Source organism: Lolium rigidum, chromosome 1 (genome assembly GCF_022539505.1).
Source record: "Lolium rigidum isolate FL_2022 chromosome 1, APGP_CSIRO_Lrig_0.1, whole genome shotgun sequence".
Taxonomy (NCBI): Eukaryota; Viridiplantae; Streptophyta; class Magnoliopsida; order Poales; family Poaceae; genus Lolium; species Lolium rigidum.
The window spans coordinates 74061181-74080667 of NC_061508.1; the positions used below are offsets into that span (position 1 = coordinate 74061181).

At 45.3% G+C, this 19487-nt stretch overlaps 1 protein-coding gene and 1 pseudogene across 2 annotated transcripts; one reads left to right on the plus strand and one right to left on the minus strand.

The window, feature by feature from the left end:
• The first annotated feature begins 3829 nt into the window (after positions 1 to 3829).
• Positions 3830 to 7461, plus strand: LOC124651741. 2 transcript variants are annotated; one of them, XM_047191751.1, is made up of 3 exons: positions 3830 to 4286; positions 4402 to 4794; positions 4898 to 7461. In XM_047191751.1, exon 3 carries the CDS (start codon positions 4918 to 4920, stop codon positions 6997 to 6999), a length of 2082 nt encoding a protein of 693 aa, XP_047047707.1. In that variant the 5' UTR covers positions 3830 to 4286; positions 4402 to 4794; positions 4898 to 4917; the 3' UTR covers positions 7000 to 7461. The 2 variants fall into 2 exon arrangements, with proteins under 2 accessions (XP_047047707.1, XP_047047050.1); XM_047191094.1 differs by having other exon boundaries at positions 3830 to 4792; positions 4895 to 7461.
• A 5528-nt stretch (positions 7462 to 12989) lies between these two features.
• Positions 12990 to 13085, minus strand: LOC124685514 (annotated as a pseudogene).
• Between the last annotated feature and the right edge of the window lie 6402 nt (positions 13086 to 19487).

Here is a 19487-nt window from a genome sequence, read left to right on the forward strand (position 1 = left end):
ATGTTCGGTTTTGTATTTTCGACACAACCACCAGCTAATTACATGCATGAATGCCACTCCAAGTCAATTAAGGCCCAAGAAGAGAGTATAATATATTCTAGATATTATAATATGAACTATAGTACATAATATAGACTAAACAAAGGGATTCCAGGAAGATGAGGATCTCCACAACAAGCTCAACAAAGGGCTTCCAAAAGGAGGTTGTAGAAGCTTTGAGAATCATCACCGATGACAGGGACCACCATATAACCTTTAGGGACGATCGGCAAACAGAGGTCGTCGAGAGTGTACTTCTCGAGTTGATATCATAGCCACAACGAGAATCACAAACATTTAAGGGACTCAACTTAAAGAATATATGTAATACCTTATTAGAAGGGATGCAAGGGCCTCCCGAATCTACTGCGCCGCTGCCTACCACCATCGGGATACATCAAATCATAGGTGTATCGGATTTGGTCTGCGGAGTCCACCAACCTAATCTCAAACGCCATAAAGGGCAAAGCTACAAAAAAACAAATCTACTTTCAGCGCCTTCCCTTTGCCTACTCCGACCAGCATCACCGACGAGAAAGGCTCCGACCCAGCCCGGTGCTACGGAAGAAGATATCGGACAAAGGAGTTTCGGTGAGACCGAGAGGAGACCAAGGAGGGGGAGAAGAATCGTACACTTTAATCTCCTGCATCATGTAACAAAGGACTGTCCTTTTTAGAAGGGTTATGTCCTTTTTTTCTTCTACAAACCACAATTGTATTACGGCCTATTATAATACTTGGGCCTCTGTTTTGGGCACGATGCGTTGGAATTTTACGGATGTACCTATTTATTCGGTTACGGCCTGATGGCACGTGAAGCTGAGTGGACTAGGATCATTCCACGGAGCCCACATCTGAAGCCCATGCTAAACGGGCTGGACACGACTGCTCCTCATTAGCACACATGTTTGTCTATTTTTTTTTCTAAAAAAACATGTTTTTCTATTTTCTCCGTTCCATTATTTTTTTCATGGTTTTAATTTATATTTGAACTAAGCCACAATAATTTGTTAATAAATAGAGGTATTTAAAAAAAACTTGCATGTATTTTAAAATATATTGTAATTTTTTAATAGGAACACCATATTTGCAAATACATGTACCTGTCAACATTTTTAATTACTAGCACACATCAAGGGGTTTCAGATTTGGTAATGTATGTTAAATAAAATGGCCACACTACATTTGAAACTGTTCCACAAAATCACAAAACTACCTTGTGACATACTTAGATCTTTATTTGTACTGATGTCAATCGAGAATAGTCATGTTTCACGAAACAAATATCACTTGCCAGCAAAATGAAATGTTCAACTATTTCAGCGATGTACATATATTTCAGACAAGTCTTCATGTATTTGGAAAATAAATACTCATAACTTAGAAAAAGTTCATGTATATATATATAAATATATATGCTACAAAAAGGAAAGAGAAAGAAAATCAAAAAATCAAAAAGAAATAACTAAGAAAAATCAAAAAGAAAATTATATAAGCACAAGAATATGCTCCCTCGGACCTATTGCATGGGCGCCCTTTGTGTTTCAAATTTGACCACTAATTTAACCAATAAAACATATGTCACTTATTATAAAATTATACCAATAATTACTGTATTAGAATATGAATTCAATGATATAACATGCTGGCATGTTTCGTTGGCCAAATCCATTGACAAAATTAGATCTCAAAAAGCGTATGAACTACCTAAATTGGGATAGAGGATGTATAAAGTAAAATTAAAAAAATGTATGAAGGGATAGGATGAAATAAAATGGTGTGGACATGACGTGAAAGGACGTCTCGCCTAGATGGGGCGAATGAATCTTGAAAAAAACCCGAGAAAACTAGAAAAAAAAATAGAATAGGAATGTAAGAAACAAAAAGAAAAAAGGAAAAATGTACACATAATTTGCCGGTCTAGCGCTAGCTCCGGGTATATCTCATATATGCCTACAATATCGAGTATCGAGTTGGGCCCATTAATAAAGTATCCCCTCCAATTCATATTATTTGAAGTTAAAATAGATGTATCTACAAGTAAAATGTGTCTAGATACATCTATATTAGAGTCAAGTAATATGAATCGGAGGGAGTATGTTGTTTTCTTCTCTATTTTCTTATTTTTTTATATATTATTTTTTGCAAAACACAGTAAAGACGCAGAAGTTCAGAAATATGTACATACATTTATCTCTATTAACACGTGCACTCACATCCTACCTCTATGAGCATCCTATCAACATGAACATCGGCTCCCACCAAAAGAATATTTTTCCTCTATAAGACACGGAAGTGTTAAACCTAGAGTTTAAATTCTGATAGGTTGGGATACTACTATGAGATACTACTACTCTCTTAACCATCCACATCCAACTGTGTGTTGGTTTCTTTCTGGTTTTAGCTGTTCAATTCCTTGACGGATACATGGGCATTTTTGTTTACATATGAACACAGTGTTTGATGTATATTGAAATTTTGCTATCATAAATATTAACATTATTTATATTTATAGAAACATTACTCTAGAAATATATTTTAGAAATATGTTTGTAAACATTAGTTTAAAAGTACATGAATATTAATTAAAAACAATTATTATGGTATAGACGAACATTTTATTCCTAGGCAAACATTTATTTTTTATAGGTGAATAATTTTTCATATACACATATATTCTTTCTTATTTGCGAACATTTTGTATATCTAGAGCAAATATATATTTGTATTGATGAACATTTTTTCATATATACTCGAATATTGTTTTTTCATACACGAGAACCATTCTATTTTGTGCATGCATTTGGACAAATTCTCTTCTATCTATACGGCATTCACTCAAGCATACATAGATAAATGGAATGAAAGAAAAATAGTAGCTCCGCAGCTCTCCTAAAAAAAGAAAGATCTGTTGCTAACTATTTATAAATCCCTTGTGGAATATGCCTGAAAGATAAATATGTGTAGATTTCCATACCCTCGTCTTAACTTTAAGACACAAATTAAAATGCGGGGTCATGTTAAATTCCTACTGAGAGAGCATGCGAAGCCAGTGCGTGGCTAGGTAGATGCAAACCGCCGAGCTGTGCTTTCTGGCATGCCACCGGTAGCCAGCTAGTGGTGGCGCGGTCTAAAAAATGGCTTTGCATGACTTGCTCCATGGAGCCTATATTTCATTTTGTTTAAATGGATACTATGAAGCTTTAAAATGTAATAATATCATATAGATTGAAAATGACGTATTGTACGGTCTTGAAAAATATCAATGCAAAATATTTTGCATTCCAGCCTACACAAAAATAACAAATACTAATAAATCTGATGGTTTTCAAATTTTCATTTAATACAGTACCCTAGAATTGAAAATTTATCATTTTTACACAGCCTAGAATACAAAATATTTCACATTAATTTTTTTAACATATGTAGACGTCATCAATATCTACATATATATTTTTTTTGAAACTTTAAAATTTAGAATTAAAAAATATTTTAAAAAAGTATTGTTTTCGGAGCGGCAACACTTTTCTGAAGGCATTTCATGGAACAAATACTGTTTCTATTTATTTTGAGAAACAAATACGGAGTACTATCTTTATGGTATTGTTGAAACGGGGCAATCTTATGTCATTTTAAGAATTTCCCTAAAAAGAATATATTTTTCCCTTTAAAAAGGAATTTCCGTACATATAATTGTTTGAGTGGACCCAGTGGACAGCGCCCCGTCAAGAATCGATCCCAATCTAGTTCGTTCTTCCCAGGCGGCAATGGCCTCTCCCCGCCGGCCGCAATGGCAATCTCCCTCCTCGAACCACGAGATGCTCTTCCTCGAGGTTCGAGGCCGCAAGGCGAGTCGCTCATGCCCGCGGCCATATTTCTGCTGCTACACCGAGCATGTAGCCACTGCCTCGCCTATGGTCGCCAACGGCGGTCGTTGCCGGAGTGCAGGGCGTAGGCTGGCCCAAGCTACTAGTAAGAAGCGACTCTTTTCAGCGAGCCGACGCTACTCCCACTGCCGGAGGCCGGATGCTCATCATACCCGCAGTGGTGCAGATTTCGGTACCTGAATCTGAAAGTGCTGAACTGCTCCCCATTTCCCAACTTCTGCAATTTCACAATCAATCCCCGAATGCTTTCTTAAGCAGAATCATGAACCTTGCGTGCCCAGCTAGCTTCCGCCCGTCCGCTGTCGGTCACATGGCCTGCAACTATTATGCAATCGTGCTTGTGCACTGCGTGCTGTCAGTGTATGTCATTCTTGTTTCCTTGTTAGATTCATGCCTGTTTCTTTAGTTTCCTCCTTTACCAAAACTAGCCTGGCAACTTGAGCAGTTCACATAGCTTCCTTGTCCTTTTCTGTAGATATAGAAGACCCAAAAAGGTTCTGGCTAGGGAATTCTTGCTGGTGTATAGTGCCATTCATTCATGGAGCCAACTCTGGCCTCCGGTGTCACATGGTCTCTAATTGTAGTGTTGGTAGAACCATAGAGCTGGGCATATATAGTATTGTTGGTTGATTGAATGCAGTTTGTATGCTTGCACGGTCAGTACTTACTATTTAGGGTGTGCTAAAGCCTATAGTATGGTTGATGATTCATTGATATAGTTGTTAGCAACCTTATCGAACCAGTTAGAGTCAAGTTATTGTCTGGGAGTCAAGTATCAGTGTTCCGTCTCGGTCTCTTGTTCACTGCCTCCTCATCTTGTTCTCCTGACTGATACTAAACCTGCTCTACGTCTGCAACATTACTACAGGTATTTATGAATGCATACACCATCAATTCTGAATTACGAATGATGGAGTAAGCTAATTATGTTTTTCAGCTGACTTAGTTATGCGTGTGCATTTGCGAAACAGGGTCATTGTAGGCTGGAGCTATGGCTGGAGGGCCACTGGATCTCTGGAATCACTGGTCCATCCAGATCCTAGTACTCCTCAGCCTCACACTCCAGGTTGTCCTCTTTTTCTTCGCCGGGATCCGTCGACGTGGAGTCAACCCTGTGCTGAGGATCTTGCTCTGGCTGGCGTACCTGCTGGCTGACTCCACCGCAATATACGCCCTTGGCCATCTCTCCCTTGGCACTATCAGCAAAGAGCGCAAGCAAGGGGAGCTAGTCGCATTCTGGGCTCCATTCCTCCTGCTGCACCTTGGTGGCCCGGACTGCATAACTGCGTACGCCCTCCAGGACAACCAGCTCTGGCTGCGACACCTGCAGATCCTCGTCGTGCAGGTCCTCGGAGCTGGCTATGTCCTCTACAAACGCATCGCTGACAATGGGTTCTATGTTATGCTGGCTTCTGTCCTCATGTTCGCCGTTGGTGTTGTCAAGTATGTGGAGAGGACATGGGCGCTCAGGTGCGGGAACATGGGTACCATCCGGAGCTCTCTCAAGAGGGGACCAGATGCCAAACATCACGAGTTCCATGCTCTGGATCAAGGGTTCAGAGAGGGGGCTGCCAATGAGGAAGAACTCTATGTGCGCCGTGCTCACTCCGTGTTTCATATATGCAAGGGTGCCATAGTTGATTCTTGGATCGAAAAGGATTCAGAAAACCATGGAGGCGAGATGCTTAGGGACATCATAAATGAAGGCTACAAGGGTATGTGGACATTAATGGAGGTGGAGCTCTCTTTGTTGTATGACATCTTGTACACCAAGGCAGCTGTGATCCATACATGGCGTGGCTACTGCATCCGTCTTGTCTCGCCACTTGCCACTGTCGCCGCCTTCCTGCTTTTCCACTTCAGTGTCAAAGATGGGCACAGAAGAACTGACATTGCTATCACATACACCTTGCTGGCTGGGGCCTTCCTACTGGAGATGGCATCATTGTTGATGGCCCTAGGGTCGAGTTGGACATACAGCTTCTTGTGCACCACACGTTGGAGCTGGTTCCGTTATGCTGTTCTGTGCACGGGAAGGTGGAATCAGCTTCGTCAGCTTGTCAAGAAGATCACGCGAAGACAAGTTGCTGGCCATGCAAGGAGGTGGTCCGGTGAAATGGGGCAGTACAACATGCTGCATTTTTGCAGCCGCCAAGACACAGCCTTCAGTCCAGTTCTCGGTAAACTAGCAAAGATGGTGGGACTAAAGGAGTGGTGGAACAGCAAGCATTACTCAGGGACCATTCAGATTTCAGATGAGCTTAGGCTGTGGCTGCACTGGTACATAGAACGATTGCCCAGGAAAAACAAAGTGAACACGCAAGGGGTGCTCAGGCAGAATTGGGGGGTACAGGCATTGGAGGCTCATCATTGTTATGATAATTTCAAAGGCTACCTTGGCATTGAGCTCCAAGAGGGAATCGTCATCTGGCACATTGGCACTGATGTCTTCCTTGCCAAAAGCAGTCGAGCGAAGGCAGATTATGGATCCGCGCAGGAGAAACTGGTGAAGACCATTAGGATACTGTCTAATTACATGATGTTCCTCCTCGTTGAGCGGCCTGAGATGCTACCCGGCCTTGCTCAGACGAGGCTGTATCAACAGACGTGCGAGAACTTGGTCGACATGTGGTGTAAGGTTGAGTCCTCAAGTCACAGTCATCCAAACAGGAAGATCCGTACTATGATGAAGGAATTATTCCTCTGGCGTGACGACCCGAATACTTCTCGACTATTGCAAAGAGATGAGCTTGCCGTCATCCTCTACAGCGAGAAGCCAGAGTATAGCACAGATGTTCCTCGCCTCTGCTATGCTAACTGGGTTGCTAAAGAACTACTCAAACAAGAAAAGGAGAAAGGTAGCAAGGCCATGCTGGACCTGCTCCTACATGTGTGGATGGACTTTCTAGTCTACACTGCCAATAGATGCAGCAGGGAATCCCATGCCAAGAAGCTGAGCAGTGGCGGTGAGTTGACAACCATCTTATGGCTTATGGCAGATTACTTTCACAAATCATTACTGTATCCCCAGTTTCCGATAGGCGTGCGTACTGATTCACCAGAGGATGGTTGAACCATGTACACGATAACCTAACCATGCTGTATCCCGAGTTACCTATCAATATTTGGCAAATTTGGTTTCCAAATTTCATGGCTTCGTTTAAAAAGCTGAAGGCTGCAGTCAAATGACTGGTACAGGCTTCCCTCTCTGGAAGTTACCCTGTTTGTTGTGGTTGTCAGGTACATCACAGAGGACCTTCTGCTCTAGAGGTGATGCTGCCCTAAGCTGTGCCCAATAGCTAAATAAGATTGATCACTCACCGCCACATGGAATTCACAAGTAGACATGTGTTCTCAGATTGTATTTTTCCATGTAATCCCCCTGATTCCTTCCAGATGTAGTGTTGAGAACCGACCAAATGATGAGTTGTATGCAAGAAGCTCTGGGTGCCATGCTAGTGCAATTGGCACATGCATGGCCTCTCACCATCTTTGTACTTACTTGCTGATTTTAAAAGTAGTTAGTTCATGTACTCCTGCGTTACTACTAATCAGGGGTGGAGGCTACTTACCGGCATGTCGACCGCGGTGACAGATTATTATTCTGTACTGCTCTCTAGCTAGCAGTGACCATTGAACCGGTCATGGCTGCTCAGTTGGTTAAATTTGGTTGGAATTGGATTGTTTTTGTAAAGTAAGGCTTAGGAGGACCAGTGGTTTTGGGATGCTTCTCTTGCTATTCACTTATTGGACCTCTTTGTGTTTTGTACTGAAACTAAAAGGCCATGACCATTAGAGCAAAGTATAGAATGTGAATGAGCTTAGACAAACATAACTATATCAGAATAGCCTTCTCTGATGGCCTTGTGAGTACATGGTTTGAGCCCAAGGAAACTGTCGGCTTTACTTTTTTTTGGCTTAATGAAGCTATCACCTCTGTAAACATATAGTAGTAGTGATACTTTACCCATCTGAATCTATCTTTGTCTGATGGATTATCTTGGCAACTGTTATCCTGCCCAAGATGATTTATCTTTATTTGGTTGGTACGCATACTACACTGACGATTAATGATAACTTGTTGAAGCAAAAACATGGTGAAGTAGCTGGCTGTAGATTTTGCTTGGAAATGAAACTGTCCATCGATCATTAATTCGGTTGTGCGGTTTGTTTCTTATCTCTCATTCCTCTTTCCTTGCTATACTTTGTAGCACTCACATGGGTGCTATCTCTATAATACGTGGTAGCAAGATTCAGGTTGAGAGTAAAAAACAAAATTGCAATTCTGAATACTACTGAATGTTTCCATCATCGGAGAAGTGCCAACATTCCTGGATGTTGTTAGTTCTAGATAGCTGTTAGGAATTTGATGCCTCTGATCTCACTGATTTTGTACTGGAGTCAGTCTTGTAGTTTTGAATAAATCAGCTGTTCTCCAAGGGTTGCAAACTTCAAACGCAACATTGTCAGAACAAGTTCTCTATCTCTATGTGGGGAGGTCTTGGCTGTGTATTCTATTCAAGCTCATAAGCAACAATAAATAAATGTACTGCTGCAGCAGATTCTGGAACTCGAGCTTTGAACTTCCTTCAATACAGTGCCAAATGAATCATGTTCCGGAGCTCATTCATCCCTTAAGATTTTATGTGACGCAGGAGTTCCATCAGTCCCACGGCCTCTGCATCGATTGACGAACAAGATGCACTATATATTCAGCTCGATGATATTTGGATAGAAAGTAAAATATTGTTGCTGTGTTGCATCATTCTTTTCAGAGAGAGAAACACCAGCGGGAGTCCGTTGCAGAAATGAAGAAAGGCCCTGTTACGAAAGTTTCTGGGGAGAACGATACCCCTCGTAGGAGGGGATCGGTTACGTGTTATAGGAACGAGAAGAGCCCTCGTTCGGTAGCATTACAAAGAGTACACGTACAGGTGGAGTACTACTCCATACTATTCGTATACGATACATATTACAACTCTAACAGCCCCCCTTAATCTAACCTCCAGAGAGGTTTAGATTACGCTTAAACTCATTAAGGTTCTTTACAGGCAGGACTTTTGTAAAACCATCTGCAACTTGATCTTTATTGGAAATGAACTTGATGTCAAGTAACTTGGCAGCAACTCTTTCACGAACAAAGTGATAGTCGATTTCAATATGCTTAGTACGAGCATGGAACACTGGATTTGCTGATAAGTAAATAGCACCAAGGTTGTCACACCAGAGACATGGTCTTTCTTTGAGGGTAACTCCAAGTTCTCTGATCAAAGCTTCAACCCAAATCAATTCAGCTGTTGCATTAGCAACTGCCTTATATTCTGCTTCAGTGCTAGAGCGAGACACTGTGGCTTGTTTTCTGGCACTCCAAGAAATCAAATTGGGACCAAAGAAAATAGCAAAACCTCCTGTAGAACGCCTATCATCAAGACAACCTGCCCAGTCTGCATCTGAAAAAGCACTAAGAAGAGTAGATGATGACTTCTGAAAAGTGAGACCAACCTTCAAGGTACCTTTGATATAGCGTAGTATCCTTTTTGCAGCTGTCCAATGAGTGGTCGTTGGTGCATGAAGATACTGACATATTTTATTCACCGAGAAGGATAAATCAGGCCGTGTCAAAGTCAAGTATTGTAGTGCACCAACTATACTTCTATACTCAGTGCTATCTTCAGGCCCTAGAGGAGTCCCATCAGTCAAGGATAGTGTTTCATTGGTCGACAATGGTGTTGGACATGTTGTACATTTACTCATACCAACTCTTGCAAGTAAATCAGCAGCATACTTTTCTTGAGTTAGAACTAAACCATTCGAATTCTTCTTGACTTCGATGCCCAAAAAGAAGTGTAAGTCACCTAAGTCCTTGAGTGCAAAGTTTTCATTCAAATCCTTGAGCAAAGCTGAGATAGCATGATCTGAAGAACTTGTCACAATGATATCATCTACGTAGATTAGAACAAATATAGTGATACCTGACTTATTATAGAGAAATAATGAAGTATCTGCCTTAGAAGGTGTGAAACCAAGTTCATTCAACTTAGAACTGAGACGAGAATACCAGGCACGAGGAGCTTGCTTCAAACCATAAAGTGCTTTGTCAAGTTTGCAAATATGATGCGGAGCGTGAGGATTTTCGAAACCAGGTGGCTGTTTCATATAAACCTCTTCTTCCAGAACACCATGTAAAAACGCGTTCTTGACATCGAGCTGTCGTAGACTCCATCCCCTTGAAACTGAGATTGCTAGCACAAGTCTGATAGTTGCAGCTTTAACAACAGGACTGAAAGTATCTTCATAATCAATACCATACCTTTGCTTGAAACCTTTTGCAACTAGTCGCGCTTTGTATCTGTCAACAGTACCATCTGCACGCTTCTTTATGCGATACACCCATTTGCAATCAATTATATTTCGGTTGGGACTAGGTGAAACCAGATGCCATGTTTTATTGTTCATGAGCGCACCATATTCTTCTTCCATAGCATGTCTCCAGTTTTCATCAGTAAGGGCTTCATCAGGATTGTTCGGTTCTCCTGTAGAAGTGAGCAAACCATATCGAATAGTGCCATCCGTGTAAACTTTGGGATTTTTAATACCTTTTTGCAGTCTAGTTCTGGGTTCAGCTGGAGGAGGAGGCACATGACGCACATCCTCAGAAGATCGTGGGCTAGAAGTACCATCATTGTCAGGCAAATCATGTCCACCATCATGGCCGGCCATGTCATTTCCTTCCATATTGCTTTCCTCCGTTGCATGAGCAGCAGCAGGAGACTCGCTGCTGTCCTCCGCTGCATGGGCAGCAGCAGAAATGCCAGACGAACGTGCAATGGACTCAGGACTGTCGGCCGACGCGCGATGCATGGGCGAGCTGGACGGCGATGTAGCGACGTGCTGTTCGCTGCGCTCAATACTGTCCGCCGGAGAACCAGACTGCGACGCAGTGCCAGCGCCGCGGTCGGCATATCGCGTGAAAGGCGAGGCGGTTCCAGCGCCTGAGCTATTTCCCTCTCTTTCTTCACATAGTTCATCATTTGATGTACTGCTTTTTGCACTGTTTTCTTTACTGCGATTTGCATCATTATTTTGACCACCATTGTTCCCTTCATCGAGGATAGCCTGCGGTGGGTTAGTGATAGGAATAATAGGCATATGATCAACATTATTTTGCACACCCCCGTGATCAGATGCCATGGACGAAAAAAGTAAAATTTCGTCACGGAGACGAGCACCAGCATTAGGATGAAGGGAATGAAAAGGAAACACATTTTCATCAAAGACAACATCACGAGATATATAGACACGCCCAGTAGATATATCTAAGCATTTGACTCCTTTGTGAAGAGGGCTGTAGCCAAGAAAGACACAACGTTTGGACCGAAACGCAAGTTTGCGAGCATTATACGGGCGAAGATTTGGCCAACACGCACACCCAAAAATGCGAAGGGAGTCATAATTTGGTGTGACATTAAGGAGTTTCTCAACAGGAGACACAAAATTGAGCACTTTAGTGGGAAGCAAGTTTATAAGAAAGGTGGCGGTGAGAAAAGCTTCATCCCAAAATTTTAGTGGCATGGAAGCATTTGCAAGCAAAGCAAGACCAACTTCAACAATGTGACGATGTTTTCGCTCAGCCGAACCATTTTGTTGGTGAGCGTGAGGGCAAGAAACATGATGTGTAATGCCAACTTTTTGAAAGAACCCGTGAAGTTTTTCATATTCACCACCCCAATCAGTTTGCATGGTAATGATTTTGCGACCAAACTTTCGTTCAACAAGTTGCTGGAAATTGAGGAAAACTTGATAAACATCAGCACGCTTTTTGAGCAAATATATCCAAGTAAACTTGCTAAAATCATCAATGAAGCTGACATAATATTGGTGTTTGCCAACAGAGGCAGGAGCAGGACCCCATACATCAGAAAAAACTTGTTCTAAGGGAACAGTAGAAACACTAGTCGAGATGGGATAGGGTAACTGATGGCTCTTAGCTTGCTGACATGGATCACATATGTAAGGATTTATTTCTGGATTATAAGGAAGATTATGTTTCCTAAGAACTTGTTGAACAATAAAAGACGAAGGATGCCCTAGACGACGATGCCATGTAGATGAAGAAGGCTTGGTGGTGATGAAGGCGTGCTTGGATGACCCAGTGGAGACAGGTACGAGAGGGTATAGACCGCCATGACAGGGACCTCTAAACATTATTTCCCGTGTGGCCTCGTCCTTGATCAAAAAGAAAAAAGGGTGAAATTCAACAAAAGCATTATTATCTAGGGCAATTTTGTGAGTAGAAAGCAAATTTTTGGAGGCACTGGGAACATGTAAGATATTGCGAAGATAAAGAGAGCTATGCGGGGTGTGCAATAATGAATGACCAATATGCTGAATATCCATACCTTGACCACTAGCATTGTGGACTTGATCACCACCCCTGTAATTGTCATGAGTATGCAGCTTATGTAGTTCACTTGTGATATGATCAGTAGCACCACTATCCATATACCAGTTGGTATCTACACCATATGCTCCCTTCTCCTTAGTGCGAGTATCTCTGTCATCTCTATCAGCATAGCGCCACCAACATTCATTTGCTGGGTGACCATGCTTCTTGCAAATCTGGCACTCCACATCCTGGTAGGGGGAAGGTGCACGACCTCTACCACGGCCACCTTGTCGAGCACCACGCCCTTGGCCTTGACCGGGCCTACCGCGACTATCACCATCACGGCGCTCTTGGCGCCTATAGCCATCATCATCACGGCGCCTGTAGCCGTCATCATCACGGCGCCGGTAGCCGTCATCATCACGGCGTCGGTAGCCATCATCATTGCAGCGCCGATAGTTGCCACCATCATGGCGGTCCTGATCCTGGCGTCCATAGGCACCTCCCTGATAGTCACGGCTGCCACGTGGAGGAGAGGGCGGGCGATTTGGGTAGTAAGGGCGACGAGAAGCATTGTTTGCAGATGTGTGAAACATCCCACTATTCTGTCCACTCTCAGACAACATTGACTGGCGAGATTCATAGGCTTGTAATTGTGCACACATATCATTCAGAGTGGTCAAGGGAACAGCGTTAATGGATGCAACGAGAGGGTTGTATTCACCATCTAGACCATTGAGTATGTATCCTTTCAGCTCATCATCATCAACATGTTTTCCAGCTGCTGCGAGTTCTGACACAAACCCCTTCATCTTGGCAATGTACTGAGCAGCTGTAGAATCAAGTTTCTTTGTGTTTGAAAGGGCACCTCGCAGCATGTTTACTTTAGCGCGAGATTGCGAAGCAAAAATATCCTCCACAGTAGCCCAAACTTCAGAAGCATGCTCAAGGCCAACTACTTGAGCGAGGAGATCTGGGGACATGCCTTTAACTAGATAGCTCATAACTGTTTGATCTCGCGCAAGCCAGACATCATAGGCGTCATTGGTCACCTGTTTCTTCACCTTTTCTGCATCCTCTACCTCAAGATACTTCGCTGGAGCCTTGTCGGAGCCGTCAAGCAGCCCAATAACCTGTGCTCCGCGAAGTGCCGGAAGAACCTGCGTCTTCCAAAATAGATGATTGTCTCGAGTCAATTTTTCCGTGGGAGGGGCACCAAGAGCCGATCCCAAACTTGCCATCGTAGATGCCGACGAAGATGACGCCATCGCAGTGGGCTGTTCTGAATTCTGATCCTTCAGCAGCAAATTGCAGCCGGGTGGTGTTGGTCCTGCAGTAGCGATCAATGGAAGATCACGACTGGGTTGTTTCTGATCCTACAGCAGCGATCAAGTGCAGGTCGCGGCCGGGTTTCTCTGTTCCTTCAGCAGCGATCAAGAGCAGGTCGCAGCCGGGATTTCTCTGGTCCTTCAGCAGCGAATAAGGTAGGTCACGGCCGGGGTTGTCTGGTCCTTCAGCGACGATCGGAGGGACGATCGCGGCCGGGTTCTTGGTCCGGCAGCGACGATCGAAGGGAGGAAACAAATCGCAGCTGGGTGTCTGGGTCCTGCAGCGGTGAGGAGGTTCACGGCCGGGAGAAATTTCGTGGGATCCGATCTAAGCTCGATGTCACGGAAGAAGGAGCTCTGATACCATGTGAAAGTTTCTGGGGAGAACGATACCCCTCGTAGGAGGGGATCGGTTACGTGTTATAGGAACGAGAAGAGCCCTCGTTCGGTAGCATTACAAAGAGTACACGTACAGGTGGAGTACTACTCCATACTATTCGTATACGATACATATTACAACTCTAACAGAGACCACCAAAATGCTACACATAGTGCCCCTTGCACTAGTAGGAAAAGGCTCGTCAGTGGCGCACCAAAAAAGCATTTTGTGGCGCATGGGCGGTGCGCCACAGAATTCTCGCCACAAAAATAAGAATTCTGTGGCGCACCTGCCCATGCGCCACAGAAAGTCTTATTTCTGTGGCGCACCGGTTCGCTGGGACGGTCGCCGGAGGTGGGTGGGTGGGTGGGGTGGGTGGAGGAGGAGGAGACCGGCCGGAGGAGGTGGTGGTAGAGTAGGAGGAGGAGGTGGTGGTGGTGGTCGAGGTGGTGAAGGTGGTGGTGGTGGTGGTGGAGGAGGAGGTGGTGGTGGTGATGGAGGAGGAGGTGGGGGAGGAGGAGGTGGTGCAAGAGGAGGTGGTGGTGGTGGAGGAGGAGGAGAAGGTGGTGGTCGCCGGAGTAGGAGGAGGCCGGCCGGAGGTGGTGGTCGCCGGAGTAGGAGGAGGCCGGCCGGAGAAGGTGGTCGCCGGAGTAGGAGGAGGAGGCCGACCGACCGGAGGAGGAGGTGGTGGTGGTGGTGGTGGTGGAGGAGAGAAGGAGGGGAAGTTGAGGAGGAGGAGAATTGCATCCAAAGAGAAGTGGAGGAGGAGGAGAAGTTTGCATCCAAGGAGAAGTGGAGGAGAGGAGAAGTGAGGAGAAGTGGAGGAGGGCGGCATGAAATTTGAATTTCAGAGCTTAATTCTGTGGCGCATGGGTTCATGGTGCGCCACAAATTTTTTTTTAATTTTTTCTATTTTGCAGCAAAAAATCTTTATTTTGCCGTAACTTTTTACTCTTTTCGAATTTCGGAGCTTAATTCGGATGTAGAATTTTCGTGGGAACATTTTGATATATTGTGCGTCTTTTTTCGAGTTCGTATGCAACCAGAAATCCAGTTTGATGATTTTTCCACGTAATTTTGTAAAAAATTTCGAAATTCATGTTTATTAATTTTCAGTGGTAAAAGATGACATAGTACAAGGGTATCTTGAAGAAATTTATTTTTTGAAATGTTTATCTATTTCTTTTATTTTTTACAGAGGTAAAAAAAGAGATCCACGGGGGATGTGAAGTTGCGTGGGGAGGCAAAAAAAAACTTCTGTAGCGCATGGAGCTCATGTGCGCCACAGAAATGTCTTATTTCTGTGGCGCACGAGGCAAGGTGCGCCACAGAATGTCTTAATTCTGTGGCGCACAGGACCACGTGCGCGACAAAATGCCTTAATTCCGTGGCACACGTGGTCATGTGCGCCACAGAATTAGTAAAACCAATGATTGGGGCTGGCCCAACCTTATTTCTGTGGCGCATGGGCTTGTGGTGCGCCACAAAAATAAGCTATTTTTGTGGCGCACCATGTCCGGTGCGCCACAGAAACAATTTTTGTAGCGCATATGTAGCTGGTGCGCCACAGAATTAAGATCTCATCTATAATGCTTTTCCTACTAGTGTTGGGAGCAACGATTAAGTGTTGCTCGACAAGTCTAGACTTGTCGCACGACAAGTCTACGTGTCGCAACTCTGATGTCGACACGTTGGAGCGACACGACAAGTTGAACTTGTCGATCGACAAGTTGACTTGTGGGCGACAAACCCCGACTTGTCTAGGTTAATTGGTCAAGCGACAAGTTGTATGACTGGATATAAAATATCCTCCTGAAACCCTACAATCCAAATTCTGGTCGCGTTTCCCTCCCACAGCCACCTCTCCCCTGGCGCCCCATCCCCTGGTGCCGCCTCTCCCCTGGGTCATGATCCCCTCCGGAAGCTGCACCGCCGCCTCTCCCCTGCTTGGCAGCACCAGGTAAACTGTTTTCCCCCATCTCCCCTACTCCAGTGTGCTCTCCCTTGTCTTCCTTCCCCTGCTCTCCTAGCTGGTGTGTTGATTACATTATTAATGTTTTGTTCCTACAACATATCGCCAATTCACCATGTCAGCACCGATTTCTCAAGTGGTAAATTCGGCCCAATCAGCAGCTGAAAATGATCCCCAATACAACCCAGCCAAGGATCCTAAGAGGAGGCCAATGAAGTCCAAGGACCCAGGATGGAAGTATGCATTCTGGGCAGATCTTGAAGACAAGTACAAGCTCTAATGCACTTTGTGTGGGAAGATAGTCCCTTCTGAAGTTTCTAGGTTTAAAAAGCACCTTGCCGGGGGTTTCCCTATTATGGAGAAATGCCCCAAAGCCACTCCAGAAATCAGGAAGGAGTTTCATGAACTTCTGAAATCTCCTTGTCGACAACACATCGACAAGTCTAGCACTTGTCTAGACTTGTCACGACTTGTCTACTTGTTGGTACCCCAACGACAAGTTGCGACACGTCAACTCGTAATCGTTGCTTGGGAGCATAATTTGTTGTTCCTAGAAAAAGACTACACACTGCATCGACAGTGGGAGCCTGTTGCACAAGTCAAGAAAATTGCTGTTCAGATCTACCATAGAAGAAGTAATATTTTGTGACAAATGTATCATCGTCCAGTATGGAAGCAACCTATCAACGACGCACGTAACCCGGCCGGCTAGTCTAATTTTATATGTTCGTTGTGTATCTCATTTTTTTTGAACAGGAAAGGTCTCGAGAGATGGATTACCCTAGAAAAGAAACTGAAAACGCGATCAGGTCCCTGGTCACCGCCGAAGAACGGGCTCCGCCATCGACTTCCTTCCACGCCACCGGGGAGCGAGCCACTTGGGGCGAGGGCAGCAAGAGGTGTCGACGATGATCCGGAAACAAGCCTCCCTGTGGAGGTAGAACTCCTGGAGAAGGGCCGTCTTTCGACAATAAGATGCAGGGCAGGGCCATGACGCCGGCGAGAGTCCCCAACTGAAGAGCTTCCAGGAAGACGCCGCATCAACGGTGGCGGAGATGAAGCAGGCGCAGCTCCATAGCACCTCTTGGGCAGAGACTGGCTTCGATAGGCGCGAGATGCGGCGCCGCCAACAACTCCCTCCTCGCCACCACGGCAGGTCAGGGAGGAGCACATCGGAGGTTTTCTCAACTCCAAACGATTCCAGCGAACGAACAAGGATCTCCTGACCTGAGCCAGGGACGATGCTCTATAGCTTCCCTCCCCCTCGCCATCGAGGCCGGCTGGGATAAAAGCCAGAGAGAACCTCGCCACCGTGCAAAGAAATTCCCCATGCCTCCACGACCGGACAGGAACACCCGCATCTCGTGGCGCCCTTGCAGGCAGAGCAGATCCTTCACCGCCCAAAAATAGGTTAGTTTTTTGAACAGTAAAGGTTGTGAAGGACCTGGAGTCTGCATTAAATCGGTGGTGGAAGTACAATTACAGGAAGGACCCTGAAAAGAATAGAAATTGCAATGTAGTCCTTGACTTTTACAAACAACACACCACAGAAAATCACGAGAACATGATCCAGTCTAGGTTCATCGTAGATGATCTTTGACCTGTCGCCCTTGCCTCCACCGGGGACAACACCACTTGGGGAAGCAGTGACGCTGACCGCGGTGTCGAGGTCTATGTAGATCCTCCACTCAAGGAGAAAGAAGGAGATCGAGCAACTCATGCCGAGTCCAGCAGGGCCATCCTCATTTCCAAAGATAGCGGTGGCGAACACACACCATCGCTTGGGAGTTGATTCCGAGGTCGGAGACATCACTGACCCCTGACGCCATGTCCACATTACCGTAGTGACGCATGCACCACCACCACTGAGGCTGGCCAGAGGAGAAGCAGCAGCGCGATGCCACGATCAAGAAGGTAGAATCACTTATTGACGAGGGGGCTCACCTTCAGAGACAACACCGACGTCTTCCACCTTGGAAGCACGCCAGGAAACTCTGTTGATGACCACCCTGCACCACGCTGATGCACTGAAACAAAGGAAGACCCCCGCCACCCTTCAGACCCGTCAACATCCTCCTTACTTTTCCTCTCCCCCTTGCCTCCACGGCCGACTAGCTAGAGAAAAAGTACTAGAACAATCCCCCCGATCAAAGGGTAGCAGATCTTGGCCCTATTGACGAAGAAACTTGTTGTGGAGGTGCTTGCTAGCAGTTCCGTCCATCGGAGCTTGATGATGAGAAGAAACTGCTACAAGTTGCACAAGATACGGGCAACAAAGATTGGTGCCCTACTCCAAACTACGACATAAAGCCAAAACCTAGCCCTATCACTACTACTAGTTCCTAGACCTACTCCGACGCCACTCCTTTACCACCTCAAGACGGCTATTCCAGCGAGACGGGCTAGGGAGCAGCCTGGTCGCTCTTGGGTAACTCTCAAGGAGCGGGAGAATGGGAGGGGAGGGTAAATAAAGGGGATGGAGAGGCCTGCCGGGTGAGCAAAGGTTAGTGAGGACCAACATTGGTCCTAGCCTACACCTTTATCCCAAAGAAACTTGTTCAACTAGGTATGCATTTTAGCAAGATTCATGTCTATGTTCTGCATAACTCATTGAATGGGCCATCTTTTCTATTAGTAAGTGTGTCAAGCCTAAACTTCTTGTAGTGAGTAAAAAAGCACAAGCTCATCATTTTGCTCAAGCATTCTTCATCTCCGCTAAACTATATATTGGTGTTATTCTTCATTTGAAGCTCGATCATCGTAGTGTTCGACCACTCTTTAGGAGAAGAAGAAGAAGATGAAGAGGAATCAATAGAAGCAACGCCTCATTTCCCCTTCTCTCGTCTCTACCCTCTCCTCCCTTGAAAGTCTCGTGGCCAACTTCGGCCCCTCTCCCCCTCTCCTCCAGTGGCCTCGCTTGCTGGAATGGGTATGGGAGAGGGGGATGCCCCCTCCTGTATATAGTAGTGGTAGGTTACTTTCGTTGTTATTTCCCTTATTTGGGTTTCGCGCTATGCCGTTGAGGAGAAAGCTGCAGGAGTAGGTGAGCGGCTCCTGGTGGCGGGTGGTGGTGTTGTGCAACTCTCTATCTCTGGTGTTCTGGTGGTTGGAGTTGAAGGGGAAGGTGAGCTGCCACTTCCTCATCCTCTAAATAATCTCAGGGATGGTAGATGTTAGAGGTTGCTGCTGCTCTTGGTCGCGAAGGAGCGAGACCGACAGATCTGCAGTTTCTGAGGTCTATCTCGAAGCTTCTATAGGTGAAGATCATTACTGCAGCGACGGTGCATCGCTGGTATTCTTGGCCGAGGGGGGACCCTCACACCTCAAAGATGTGTTTTCCGATTGCCTCTCTTCCTCCAGTGGAGGATCTACTGTCTTAGCACGGTGCCCAACGCTGGCTAGGTCCCAAGTGGTTTCCTCCTCGGTGGATTGGTTGACGGACGTTGCTTCGAGGCTCGCGGCGGCGACCGTGGAAAATGACTAGGGCCTAATCGCA

What these genes read in the sequence shown, in the direction of transcription:
- LOC124651741 (XM_047191094.1), top strand. Translation starts at nt 4,918, where the DNA reads ATGGCTGGAGGGCCACTGGATCTCTGGAATCACTGGTCCATCCAGATC.